Source organism: Emys orbicularis, chromosome 14, assembly GCF_028017835.1.
Source record: "Emys orbicularis isolate rEmyOrb1 chromosome 14, rEmyOrb1.hap1, whole genome shotgun sequence".
In the NCBI taxonomy this organism is placed as follows: Eukaryota; Metazoa; Chordata; order Testudines; family Emydidae; genus Emys; species Emys orbicularis.
Window position 1 is genome coordinate 4,619,262 of NC_088696.1, and position 14,568 is coordinate 4,633,829.

Below are 14,568 nucleotides of genomic sequence, written 5' to 3' on the forward strand. Positions count from 1 at the left end.
CCTCTTAGGTATCTCACTATAAAGAAAACTCTTTTTTCAGGGGAACTATGCCAGCCCCATAAGCGTAGGTGAAAGCTAGCTTTGTTTCAGGTTCTTAGCATAGAGCACTGGACATCAGTCTTACCCTGGGGGGGGGGTTGAGTATCTCCATTTTGATAGAAGCAACATTGCTAATCCCCAAGTGGTTAAAAAGCATGCTCTTTATTTGCCTTTGAGCCTTTAGAGGTCATGTTTTCAGCTTTTTTTCCTGCACCTAGGAGCTATAAACTTGTGAAAGCTGAGATTTTCATCTGATCCTGTGACTTGAAGAGTTAGGATGGTAGGTGTTTTCCTTAAAATCCAAGAGGTGGCAGTGGTGTACAAGGGATTTGCTCAAGATCCCACAGAGGTGTGTGTGCCAAAGTTCAGCCTAGATGTGATCAGATTTATCTGCCACACATTACTGCTGTTTCCTACTCTTAGTGAAAAGCAGCAAGTTGGCTTTGTTCTGTTACACAACAGCTTCTTTTGTGTCATTACCTAATGCTAGCTCCTGCATGTGCACTACCACTCTGTCTACTGCAGTCATTCTGGGGGCAAATAGGCACCTTCTGAATCCGCTCCCTCAATCAGCTGGGCCAGCCTGGCTGTAGTTTACCCAGTGTAAAGAACAGAGCTGCTCACGGTTTGTACTTCTGGTATAAAGGAGCAGTAACTCACATTCATGTCCTAGTACTTGAGGCAAGGAAGACTTCTTCCTTACCTACACCTCTGAGGTAACTCCTCCAAGCAGTATTTGTATATCCTGAGGCCTTTTGAGCTGACAAAGCCCTTGCTAGCACAGACCTGGATGGCACCTCAGTGATGTATAAGCGCAGGGGTTTAGGGTCCACCCTCAGACTTACAGCATGGACCATCCAGAGCAGGGTTCCATCAACAGGAGCTTAATGTTCTATCAATTCACAACACATTTTAAAAGTGGTACATGAACCAACAGTTGCAGGTACAGAGCATTCTTCATTTGTGCTAATTAGGTTATGCTGCAGTTGCCAAAAGCTGTCAGCAGTTCCCTTCCCTTGAAGGCCTAACCTTTGATTAGGTACCAACCCTCACACACTAAACTGTGCTCTTAGCCATGCCTGTATGTACAAAAGCTGCAGTCATTTCTCTGCAAACCTCTGCTCATTTTTTCCAAGAAGTCTCTTTCCATGAATTGAATTGGCTGACACCCCAACCCTTCCCTCTACTGGTAATTCACAAAGTTCTGCTGCCGAGAAGCCTCAGCACCTACAGCTGGAGTTAAGGGAGCCTCAAGCAGCCCACTGGTTAAGGCAAGAGCTTTCGTTAAAGCAGGGAGCACTGCTACTGCCAATCATTTAAAAGTTTAATACCAACACATTTCAACAATATGTACATGGAGTTGAACACGTCAGAGCTGGAGTAGGCTGAGATGCGCGCTCTCTCTCTCTCTAAAACAGAACAGATTAAAAAGACCCCTGGGATTATTTTTTTCCAAAGGAAATTCCATTTTTCTTATTTCTCGCTTACTAGAAATGGCATATGATCCCATCCACCCCCACAGCACCTTCAGCTAATGGAAGAAATGGATGCAAGTTGTCATACTGGAAACTTGTTCAAGGGAATTAAACATTACATCATTGTTCAGAGAGGGGGGTCTGGCTTATGTAACTAAGGCCATGCCAGCCAGAGATGCTCAAACACCCCTGCTCCCACTGTGGCCCGAGCACTTTTATTTGTTGTACGAAGTTGCCCATAGTAACGAAGCACTGAGAGCTAAAAAAGGGAGCAATTTAGGTAGGAAAGCCAAATGCAACCTCCTACCCGTGGAGGGCATGCAGTAGTGAACATAACATATTAGCCCTCATGTTTGAGGGCCAGGGGAGTTGCCCAGAACTGTGCCAAACGAACAACCCAAGATCAAAGAGGTTTGTCTACCTTCTCGGTTTCCTGTGCATAGGTAGAAACCAGTGAGGTCACAAGCAGCCTTGAGAGCCCCATCTGTGCTACATTCAGAGGCACATTTAATTAAAATCAAGGTCTCACCCCCAGCCATCTCCCTCCCACCCCCCAGGAATCAGAGCTTCTCCTCCTCCTTAATCATCCTTGTCAGTCTCTCCATAAGGAGATTGAGGTCCATGCTCTTGTCCAGCTTGATGTAGGTGTCTTTCCTGATTGGATGGATGATGACCCAGTCAGGCAGCAACTCTGAGAAGAGGTGTAGGTGTTTCTCCATTTCACCTGCAGAGAACCAGAAGTGATCAGCAAGTTAGTTTCAAACAGCTTCTCCCAGCTGGCAGCCAGTGTATTACACATTGGGCAGCAGTTCTGGCTTCTGCTCCCTACCCAAATCACAGAACCATGAAGGTGAAATTCCTCCCAGCCATTGCTTCCGGGCTTTGAGTTTAGCCATCAATTACACAGCTGTGCTTGGCACTGCTGGTACACAGGGAAGCCCTATAAAAATATTCCCACACCTCTCTCCATCAGATGACAGCAGTTATTTTAGGAGTTTAGACTAACCCAGAGTTTCTCATGTCTGGGGGAGAGGCTACAGAACTCACATTACCAAGCAGATGAAGTAGTGTCAGCTTCTACACTGACAGGCAAACTAGTCTTAGGGTGGGTGCAGCAGCTAGGCATTTTGGGGGAGCATAGAGCTGCCTGATAAAGACTAGATCCTTCGCTTCCACCAAGATAGGTCTTAGGGAGACCACTGAAGGAAAACAAATGTTTACTATTGCTCCATTGACACTGTTCCAGGAAGCCAGCAAGACTAGCAAGCGGAGCATGAGTTAGAAGTGAGGCTACAAAGTAAAGGCTCTGTCTATAGGGATCCTCCAACTATGGCTAACTCCATGACAGCTTTTCAGCTACCAAAAATGTAGTTTAATATGGTAGCCATAGCAACCTCTAGAGGTAAGTGGGTATTATGGTACCCATTCAGTGCTTCCTAGCATGCAGCTATACCACTGCTCCTGGGCTGGCAGGAGATGTTGGATTTTGAGACTCAGAACTCACTGTAGGCTCTTCAGATATCTTAGAATCTCACATGCCAGAGGCAAAAAAACCCCCTCCCATCCCCCTCTATTACCAGATGTCATCGTGGTACGGTAGCTGTCGAGCATCCGCGTACATGCCACCTCCATAGTCAGCGCCTGCTTCTTCTCAGCCACGAACACATTGCGTAGGAGGCGTGCCATCTCTGGCAGCCGTGAGATCATGACAAGCCGCTCCTCCTGTTGTGGATTCCGGGTCATCAGAGCCTGCAGTTTCTGAGCCTCCTTTGCTCTGATCTAAGGGAACGGAAGTTAGTGGGGGTTGGGTCAGACACCCTCCAGACCCCCCTTGTCGGGGCCACTCCCTCTGCAGTCACAACCAAGTTACTCACCCTCTCTAGCAGGGCCTGGGACACCCCTTTCAGGGCACTGGAGGTGTTGGCTGTGGGTGTTGCTTTGGGGTCCTCATGCTTTCCTGGGCTGGTTTCAGCTGTTCTTAGAGCCAGGTTGGCAAGAGCCTTTTCCATCTGTTCACACGAAGGAGAGTCAGAGGTCACATGGGGGAGCTGCAAGATGTATCCAGGAAGCCTATGCTTGAAGCTAGGGGTATGGTTCCCAACTGTCGATTAATAGTTCAGGGTCTTTGGTCAATAGCAGGGAAGAGTCTAACGTGGAGTTTCCTCCCCAGGGAGGAGTGGGTGCTTGAGTATTACTGCGACTGGGTCACAGGAGTACCAATGATCACGTAGATGTGAGAGGGCGTAACAAGTTCACCACAACCATCCAGTATTGGTGCCGTGTACTCCAGCCTACGCAGCTCTGTCCCTTACCTTTGGGGTCATCATGCTCCGGGCCTTGGTCAACACCTCCTGCGCCGTGGTCAGCTTGTCCACCTGAGGGGGCTGGGGCAACTCAGCTGGTATTATGTCTGGCACCTCGTCTACATTGAAGCGAGGGTGCCATCTGGTCAGCTTGTCATCTGGTATGACCATTGGGGGGCTGAGGGAAGCCATGAATGTCTGGAGTGAAAAGAGTTGTGTGTCAGACGCTGCAAGTCAGATACTCAATAAGAGATTGGTTGTGTTACCCTTGAGCTAGCCATTACCTCACTGCAGTGTTGTGCTTTTAGCAGAGTTTAGTGTCATGTGTCTATGAGAAACCAGACCCAGGAGATTCCAGGACAGTCTCTCTTGTTAGGAGAATCCCAATCCTTGTCTCAATGTTTCAGATTCTCTCCCCACTCCCTGCCTAGGATTCCACGGACTGAACGGTTTGGTGGTCCAACCATGTACTTTTATTTTGGATCCCAGGCCCCTCTGTTAAATGGATTCTTATCTCTGCCTCTAGATATCAAAAGTGTCTTGGGGAATCCCAGATCCCTTAGGGTCACTTGTTGGCTTTCACCTAAAACAGAGCAGGTCTCATCATCGCATGATGGGGAGCTTCTGAATTGGAGATATTTTTAAGGAGGCGATTGCTTAGCTTCACGAAGTACAGGAGAACGCAGCACCCCCGAACAATAGTAAGGTTACAGATTGCTGCATGCACAGACGGCAGATTCACTCAGTCTGCATGGCCCGTGGTCTATACCAGTCTCCCCATGATACCAAAAAACCCGAGCCATTCACCTTGTGATGCTGTTTGACAGTGTTCACCAGGTTCCTGCTGAATACCCTCCTGCGTTCCAGCAAGCGCGATGCTGACAGGTGCGGGCGGCCATCTACCTTCTCCTCTAGAGACAAGAGATGGTCGTTCATTATCTGCAGGTCCTGCAACTGGAAAAGCTACAGGGGAAGGACTGGCAGGAAGAGCTGGCTGCAGCACCCCAGATCTGACACATGCCATCACACTGCTGCAGCTGTAAGTACAGGAGCAGGAAGCAACAGCCTCCAGGGCACCAGAGCCCCTTCTCTGCTAGTCATGCTGAACTTGGTCATCTGCTTCAGAGCCGGCCCTCCGCCCCCGCCTGCTATGCTGCTGCATCCCAGGGAAATAAACAGATCAGCACCTGGATGAATGCAGAGCACCAGTGTAGCCAGAACCGGGAGTGCCATCGACAGGTTATGTTCTGAGCCGAGTTTCAAAGGAACCCCTGGGAAAGACCAGCTTAGAGATCCATTACCAGCCGATAGTTTTACATGCCTGACCCACTGCTGGAACAGGTCAGAGCTGCTCCCCACTCTTCCCACGTTCAGGGAACCAGCCAGTCAGACTGTCTCAGTTCCGTCAGACACAGTGAACTCGTTTGGGGAAGGTTTCCAGAGACCCAAACATCCTTTCCCAACAAGCCCCACTAGGGATCGTATCAGAGAGAGAGCTTAGAGCCCAGCCTGCCAGCCAGGTCTCCTCCACAAGGGCTCTGAGCAGACAGTATGCTGCAGCACATACCTTCCCCCAGCACTGGCTCCACGGTGAGCTGGTAGCTGGATTTCTTCAAGAAACTGCTGAAGGTTGGGATGTTCTTCTCCTGGCGGAATTTGTACGAAGTGGGGTACACGGCTTTGATCTGACCCACATTCCTCTCTTCAAACTGCCTGTGGCATTGCAGGAAGAGTCAGAAATGAGGTAGCGGCGCTGACACAAACGAGCATCAGCAACAAGTGCTTAAACTCAGCAGCCTGATGGGAACCAGAGCAATGGGGGGCCCCAGGAATCAGTGACACCCATGTGACACGCAGGTACTAGCAGTCAGAGTCCCTGCCTGCAGTACATATGGGAGTCAACAGCAAGGGACAGAGAAGCTACAAGTTACAGAGCAAATTCTGTCCTGGGAAGTGGTCTGAGTACAGGTCCGGGAGCCAAGGGCTCTCCAAGTCTGATCCCAGTCTTGACATTGGCTTCCTCTGTGGCCTTGGGCAAATCATTGAATGTCTGTGCCTCAGGTCTGCTCTCGAACGTGGAGATAGTCCAAGTTTTCCCCTGGGATGGGAAATCGGTTTGTAAGAGGTACTGCAGGTAGAGCAGGAAGGAGTGAGAGTCACTCCACATGCTCTAGCCAAGTTTCCCTTGTGCCAGCATCACAGACTCCTCCCCCACCCACGTGGACACATCCAGCAATGCCACAATCCTCAGCTGTGCTGAGCCTGTCCTCATTTAGAGGGAAAGGTTACAACAAGAATTTATCACGGGTAGCCAGAACAGGTGCAACCCCCCCGCAACCCTTCCCTGTAGGCTTCTCTAGGTCCCTCTGTGAAGGCTTGGGAAGTCTGCCCAAGAAAGCCCAAGCCCTTCCAGTGCACTTGAATCCTGACCTTCTTAGATGCTGCTCATTGTGCATCTGCTCTGTACGAGGCACAAGACTGGAAAAGTTCACAGCTGTTCTGCTGCTGGCACAATTACAGTGAATGCTGAATTCTGAGTCCGACAGCTCTCTAGCAATTCCTCATCTATAGAGCTACCCGCCGGCAGGAGGAGGAGGAACTTACCTGTGCATTAGATCTTGGACACCCTGTTTGACCTTGGCAAAGGTTACAGTCTCCGAGCGATTGAAGAGCATCCCCACAATGGTGTCCATGCTGCGGAACATCTCTGCCAGTACCTTGTATTTATAGGGCAGCGTGAGACCTGGGGGAATATCCTGAGCAAGGGTGTGGAATCGCTGATAGGCAGGTGCCCTCTCGCTGATAGAAGGGAAGAGTGACCAGGAATTAGACCCACAACAAGTAGCTTCAACATGAGATTAATACCAGGTGTCTGTGAGCAAGTGTGTGAACAGACTGGCAGGTGGTTTGCTACTCAAAAAGGAGGCCAGTAGGAAAGCCTGCCAGTTTCAGATGTGGTAGAAATCTCTGAGTCAGCGCTGACATGGCGATTTGATGTTCATACAATCCCCAACCTCTGCCATCTTTTTCCTCTATGTTCTCCAAGGAACAATCCTGTGCTGGCAGGATGGGGATGGACTGGATGAGCTGAAAAGGTCCAGCTCAAATTCTGAGGCTGTGCTATGTATTCCAGTCTCTTTTCTTAGCCATCAGAATAGCAATAAGATACGTGTGAGTTTCATCCCAAGTTCACTATAGCATCTGTGTATCGCTTTCCTCAAGTGACCCTGCTGAAGTCTCGCCCCCAGATTGGCGCACTCTGCTTCAACAGAGAAGCCCACCCGCTTTTGCTGTCCAGAGCATAGGCGGCAGCAGGTCACCTCTCAGGGATCCCTCTTGCAATGCCATGTTAGTGCCCAGGAGCGGACGTTCTCAGAAGTAGCCGCTCATTTTCAGCCATTTAGTGCTGGCGCACTTACTTGGGTGAACTGGGCAAGCAGGAGATGTTTGGTCTCGGAGTATAAAGATCCCATCTATGCTGAACCCCAGCTACTGGATTTTAAACATCAGAAACATGGATGTTTGAGAGACCACTGGAGAGCGGCAGCATTTTGCTACCCAAGTGCCTTGGGCTACATTCTACCTCTGCCTTGTGGGTGGTAATTACCCTTCAGGAAACCCAGAGCAGCATTAGTTTTACCATTGCTGACTATGGCAATTAACTGGAACCCCAGGTCTACTGTCCCAGACTTTGTTTCAGCACCAGGTTAAACACACACTAAAGGTGAAGTTCTGATTCCAGCTATCCCCAAAAATGGCTTCTCACCTGGCTTCCGCGGTTGGCTCACAGGTCTCTTTGGATGGTTGCAGTCCAGATCCCTTCCCCTCCTCTGCCTTTCTGTTGCGGATTTTGGATTCTAGTTCCTGCACTTGTTTCAGGCGGCTTTTCAAGTCACTGCAGGTCTCAGAGGGGCAAGCTGGCAGTTTGGCTTTCCAAGTCAGCTCCTGGAGTCTCTGCAGGCGGTGTTTCAGCTCCTTGGATGAAACCTGGGATGGGGAGGGGGAGTGGGAAGGTAACAGATACAGGACTTTTAGGATGGAAGACTGTTTACAAGTAATGCTCGGTTGTTCTTCTGGAGGGTCAGCATAGCTCCAAGTGTCCCTTATACTCCTATACCATCATTTATTTAGCACGCAGGGGGCCAATCTAGGTACAGCCCACTTGCTGAACATACCAGGCACATGCTGGCATCTCAAGGACGACAGAAGTGGGTTAGTGATAAGAGATTTCATAAGGGATTCTGTGGGAATTCTACCCCAACCCGGCTTGTGTTCCATTCCCCCTTGGTGTTAACATGCAGTTAGATACTGCTGCAGGGCTAAGAGTGAGGGGGTTTGTATGCACCATCAAGCCACTTCTGAGTGTGAGAGAGCAGAAGAGCACAGAGTTACTAGCAGAGCTCCGTTCCCAGTCTCAGAGAGAACTCATGCTCTTTCCATACCTGCTTAAGGCTTATGTTTCCCTCTAGTGTAGCCAGGCCAGACTGCAGCCCACTCTCTGGACCTGGCGAGAGGGTCACATTCACCAGGTTCTTCACGTTCTTGTTAAGGGAGGACGGGGTTGGGGGTCTGAGGGCAGCACTGGAGCAGGGGCTGGAAACCTGCAACGAATTTGTTCTGTTAGAACATTTTGCCTTCACTGCCAAAGAGTCTCCCTGCTTTAGTGGGAGATAAACCTTCCCATACCTACGTGTCAGCAAGTAACTAGAGCTATAGTCAAAGTCAGATTTTCAATACCCATTGAATCCAGGTCCAAGCAGTGTGGTGCAACTAACAGACAGCATTTGTTCTTTGACTTCGCTACCCCCCAAACACACACTTCGTAACATCAGCCCTGCACCAGCTATTACAGCCTGGGATTAGGGATTCCATCCCTGGCCCGGTCAGTCTACACTAGGAGCATTTTCAAAACATTTCCTACACTAGTTCTGCTCCAACAAGTTTGCAACATCCAAAACCCTGGCAGAGATGGGCCACCAGCTGCCTCAGGCTGTTAATACTGAGTCCCTGCCCTTATCGAAGAGGATCTAATCTCCAGGTTGCACAAAATACTAGCAGCCTGTCTACACTAGAACTCCCAACGTTCTTAACACCAGTATGAGCAACAAGGGAAGAGTCCTTCCTTCCTTCCTGTAGCAGGACCCCTACGAGCCCAGCAATTGGGGTTTCTTACAGACTCATTGCTCAGGTTTGTTGCCCGCAGGGATGTGCCCCGTTTGCTTCAATGGGGTGTGAAGTCGTTAGCACAAGAACAACATTACGAGACACGCTGTTAATTGTTTCCCTGCGGATATTTTTGTCACTGGATCTTCAGCGCAGGCCAGGGCAGGTCAGGGGAGCAGCTAGGGCCCTGTTCGCAGGCAGCACAGCAGCAGGCAAGTAACACGCGGTACGGAAGGTCCCAACAGGGCCGCCCACTGTTCGCAGGCCTCAGACCCAGCGCTGCCCACAGAGGCCCCGTTATAAAGGGAACCCAGATCTGCGGAGCCAAAACTGCCCCCGTCCAGGGGTCTCGCGTGGGTCTTGGCTGGCCAAGGGCCTTCAGGGAGGTACCTACCGTCTCCTGCTCTGTACCCTGGGGGTCTTCATCTGCGGGCAGTACCAGCTTCTTCCTGGCCGCTCTCTTGCTGGTCTCCTGGGGCGGGAGCCTGGCTGGGGGGCCGGCGTTTCGCCCCGCTTCCAGTTCAGGGTCCAGTTCCTGTCTACACCGCTTTCTGCCGGTCAGTGTCCGTGCCGGGGGTTGTGGGGAGCTGGGATCGGGGCGCACCGGGGTGTGGGGGGAGGCCAGCAGCAGCTGCTGCTGGGGGCTCAGGGGAGGCAGCCCGGCTGCAGCGCTCACCCCCGCCCTATCGTTATTTTCCAATCCGACCAGCTTTGCTCCCGGGCTGGCTTCTCGGAGGCTCACCCGGGGCTCATGGCCGCTCCCTGCTGGGATCCTCAGCGGGGTTAGCGGGGCTGCGGTAGGCCGGCTTTTGGAGCGGGCGGCCCGGCGCTTCTCCCCGGCCACTCCTCCCGCGGGCCGGGTCTTCCTCCGCTTCGTGCCCAGCGGTCCGTCCCGGGCGGGGTTTTTACTGTGGGAGAAGAAATCGGTCACCCTGAGCTGAGCCATCCTCGCGCGGCCCGATCCGGGGGAAGGCCCCACACGTGCGTGGCGAGCCCGGCGCACTAGAACGTTGGCACAGCCGCGGGTCACCCAGCGTTCCACCGGGCGCCGAATGTATCAAACTTCCGCGGGAGCCCCGCCCCCTGGCTGGCGCAGCTGCGCACATGGCCCCGCGCGAAAAATTGGCGCCAGTTTTCTCGGAAAGGCACCGCCCGCAACCCGTCCCCACCCCTCTGCGTCTGCTGCCGGGTCTCCTGCCGCGGGGGAGAGCCCCCCCATGTGCCCGGCTCAGGCAGAGACAGGGTGTGCGCTGGTCCGTAGCATGTGCGGTGCCGCGGTAGGTATCACACGCACATTGCAATCATTTGGAGAGGAAGGGTGGTGTAGTGGTCAGGGGCCAGGCTGGAGCGAGGGGAGATCTGGAGTCAAGTCTTTGCTCTGGCACAGATTTCCCCTGGGACTTTGGGCATGTCACTTAGCCTCTCCTTGCCTTGGTTCCCCAGCTGTGCAATGGGGATAATTAAATGGGGGGCATTAAAGACTGTGAAGTGATCAGACATTCCAGCCAAGGAGGCCCCCCAGGCTGTACCCCCTCCCCCTGCTCCACACAGCCTGTGGACAGGCAGGCCTCTGTGGATTCTAGAGGAGATGGTGCTATACTTTGGTGTTTGAGACCTCTTCCAAGTGCATAGGGCATGATACACTCGGGCCAGGGAACAGATCAGAGACCTTGTATCCGGTCACTTTTCTACTTAAAAAGCGCAGCGTCTTCTGCTGTCAGGTGCCAGGGACATTCATGCCCTTTCAAAGACAAATATCTTCAGTGGCCTCGAGAGCGTGTGTTTGTACCTCCCACAGTGGGATGCTGGCCCATGGCCGGGGTTCCTGGGCCTACTAGAATACAAGAAAGAATAATAACAATTAATAATAGAGATAAATGAATGAATTGTATAACTAAGCATAAAAAGGGGCCCACTATGAGTTCATAATAAGGTTAGGGATGATCCTGTGAGACCTTCAGGCAATGGGGAAAGAATGCACAGATAGGCTGCTGAAGCACACCACTTTGGCTCCTTCCCCCTCCACCAGAATTTATCCCTCCAGCCCAGTGCTTCCCTCCAAGCTTATCAGAGTTTCCAGCATGTCTGTTAGCAAACAGATGTGGGTTTCCAGTCAACACACGGATACACTTTAGACTTGGCTTTTTAATGGCTTGTCAGCATTACTAGTTCGTTTTGCTTCATACTCCAACCCTGAATTAAAGTTGTTGACCTAAAACTTGATTCCCCCTCAATGATTTAACATGTCATAACAGCCCTGACCTATTCACATTTTGCTGTTTTGCCCAAACATCCCATAGCAATTTAACAATATCCATTAATAAACCTCACAATATCCTTGTGAAATATAATTTTTTTATTTTTTACAGATTGGGAAACTGAGGTACAGAGGCATCAAAGGCCAACATTTTCTAACTTTGGTGTCTAAAGTTAGGCACCTAAATTCATATTTATGCACCTAAATAAGCAACCTGGTTTTCAAAACCACTCAGCTCTCACAGCTCCATTAACAATAAGGCTATGTTTATGTCCAGGGCAGATTGACAGAGGCCCTGGAGGTTTTTTGCCTTCCTCTGCAGCGTGGGGCACGGGTCGCTTGCTGGAGGATTCTCTGCACCTTGAGGTCTTTAAACCACGATTTGAGGACTTCAATAACTCAGGCATAGGTTAGGGGTTTGTTACAGGAGTGGGTGGGTGAGATTCTGTGGCCTGTGTTGTGCAGGTGGTCAGACTAGATGATCATAATGGTCCCTTCTGACCTTAAAGTCTATGAGTCTATGTCACAGAGTCATGGAATCCATGACGGCCAGAGACCTCTTTGACATGCTCTGCTTCAGTCCCAAGAGCTGCGGGACTCGAACTGGCAGCCCATGGGGCCCTGGCAGGGTTCCAACGACAGGCAACAGCAGAGACAGGAGGCCCCCTGCAAGGTTCCAGCGAGGGATGACTGCGTGTGTGTGTGGGGGGCACCTTGGGTGAACGGCTGGGGATGTCCCATTTTCTTTTTGGGAAATATGGTCACCCTGCAGCTGTCACACAGCTCGGAAACCATGGAGCCGCAGCAGCAAAACTCACAGACAGGTCACGGGCTTCTGTGAATTTTTGTTTATTGCCTGTGACCTGTCCGTCACTTTTACTAAAAAATAGCCATGACGAAATCTTAGCCTTAATTAACAATCCTCCAACAGGTCCTCGAGTAAATAACAGAAGTCAAGTCCTGTGATTTCTAATGCAAAACAACAACAAAATCCAAGAACAAACCCCTATATTAACAACAAAACTCTTTTGTTTTGATTTATAATCATGCAGAACACAAAAAAGATACCGACACATTGTCCTTTGTGAATCATCTTTAAGGTTAATTAATCCATTCAAATTCCTTAGCTAAATCAATGTCCGTCAAATCTCTGGTGAAGGTATGACTAGCTGTTGGACCCAACTATGAGTCAAAAGATGCAAGGGCCAAGATGGCTAAAGACCTTATCATGGTTTCAGAATCGAGTGTAACTATTAATGCCCCTCGGAGACCTCATGGCAGTTACCTTATGGTTCAGTCCAGAATTCTGCAAGGACAACTGGCAGCCAGCGCAAGGGGCTGAGAGCCCTGTGTGTGGGTAACTCCTTCCAGACTTCAGAGACTCTAGGAGGTGGACACATCTGGGTCATAGCTGTTTCCACATCCACGTGGCTATGATCTGCTTCCAGGTTTGTGTCAAGGTGAAGCCAAATCTGGGACGCAGCTGCTTCCGTGTCCAGCTGAGCTTGAGCCTTCAGGAAAGAAGTCCCTGATGCAGTGCGCAGTTCAGTGTTCTGCAAACATGTACAAGTCATGGCAATACTCCGAAGAATGCCCTTCCTCCCAAGGGATCCCAAAGCACTTCATAAACATGGAAATATAAACACCTCTGGGATACAAGATGGCAACCAGCCAGCTCACGGCACAACTGCAGGGGAAGGGAAAGTTTGAGGTTGATGACACTGAGGCAAAGTTTATGGGTTCTTAGTCCAGGAGGGATAGCTCAGTGGTTTGAGCATTAGCCTGCTAAATCCAGGGTTGTGAGTTCAATCCTTGAAGGGGGCATTTAAGGATCAGGGGAAAAAATCTGTCTGGTGATTGGTCCTGCTTTGAGTAGGGGGTTGGACTAGATGACCTCCTGAGGTCCCTTCCAACCCTGATATTCTATGACTAGGAGCCTGGGGCTCCTGGTCCTAATCCTGGCTCTGACATTACCTCTTCCTGCAGCCGTGGGCAGTCACTGCTCATCTGGCAAATGGGAATAATGTTACTAACCCACCACCCTGGGGGATTAGTTTGATTACACTAGTGCCCTAATTTAGCCAGGTGGTGTACAGTCCCTGTCCTGAAGAGCTTATGTTCTAGCGGTTATTGTCAATCAAAATACCATAGCCCCAGCTAATAATGGATATGCCATGTACTTGTGTGGAGGATATGCTCCTTAAATGAACACAAGCCAGGAAAGGCTGAGGGCTGGTCCACACTACGGGCGGGGATCGAGCTAAGTTACGCACCTTCTGCTCAGTGAATAACATAGCTGAATATAATGAGCTATACCTATCTCATAGAGCTGGAAGGGACCTCGAAAGGTCATCGAGTCCAGCCCCCTGCCTTCACTAGCAGGACCAAGTACTGATTTTTGCCCCAGATCCCTAAGTGGCCCCCTCAAGGATTGAACTCACAACCCTGGGTTTAGCAGGCCAATGCTCAAACCACTGAAGTCAACATACTTAGATCTACTTACCACGGTGTCTTCACTGCAGTGTGTCGACGGGAGACGCTCTCCCATCGATTCCCCTTGCGCTTCTCGTTGAGGTGAGTACCGGAGTCGACACTTTATCGCATCATAAATCGACCCCCCCCCCCCCCCCGCTGGTTTGACCTGGCCAGTAGTGTAGACAAGCCCTGAGTTAAGGCTGTATGGATCTGATCTCACTTTCAATGACTTCAGTGGGCTTTGGATCAGGCCCCAAATGAACTTGGCATGTGGGTATATTTTCTAGGGGTCAGGACTTCTGAGTTTAATTCCTGATCCTTCCACTTACTCCTTGTATTAGTCTCTGTTTCCCTCACTGTAAAATGGAGATGATGCTTGCCGAGTTCTCCAGGAGGATGGGAAGTTGAAGTGTATGAAAAGCACACAGCTCTTTGGACGGAAGGTGCTAAAAACAAGGGGAGTACCACCTTTTCCTGGAACACCTGCATCGGCTCAGTACACAGTGTGTCAGGCTGGACTCATTTGCCGCTGTAGTCCTGACGTGTCTGGTTTTTGTGGGTTTGTTTCAGACTCTGGACATTTAGTTAATGCAGAGCTCTGTGGCTGAATGTTGAAGAATGCTTTGCCTTCAGTGAATACGTCTGGAGACCAGCGTCACCAGAATCAATAGAAAACCTGCATTGCCCAGGGTGTAAGGGAAATGAGCTGTGATGTGTGACTAGAAATGGAGTCTTTGTTCCGCTCTAATGACATCTGACAGCACTTAGGCCAACTGAAGCCATCTCCGGATCCTCTAGGAAGACTCTGACTGGGGCTGGGTTTGTTTGATTAGATCCGTGCACAGCACAGGTATTT

At 50.5% G+C, this 14,568-nt stretch overlaps 1 protein-coding gene across 1 annotated transcript; it reads right to left on the minus strand.

Annotated features, from left to right (window-relative positions):
• Window positions 1-1,346: 1,346 nt before the first annotated feature.
• Window positions 1,347-9,926, minus strand: CDT1 (chromatin licensing and DNA replication factor 1). Its single transcript, XM_065416605.1, has 10 exons — window positions 9,375-9,926; window positions 8,260-8,418; window positions 7,584-7,804; window positions 6,422-6,616; window positions 5,385-5,530; window positions 4,625-4,728; window positions 3,827-4,015; window positions 3,389-3,523; window positions 3,092-3,293; window positions 1,347-2,238 (listed from the first exon to the last, which is right to left on the minus strand). The coding sequence occupies exons 1-10, from the start codon at window positions 9,924-9,926 to the stop codon at window positions 2,075-2,077; spliced, it is 2,067 nt and encodes a 688-aa protein (XP_065272677.1). The 3' UTR covers window positions 1,347-2,074.
• Between the last annotated feature and the right edge of the window lie 4,642 nt (window positions 9,927-14,568).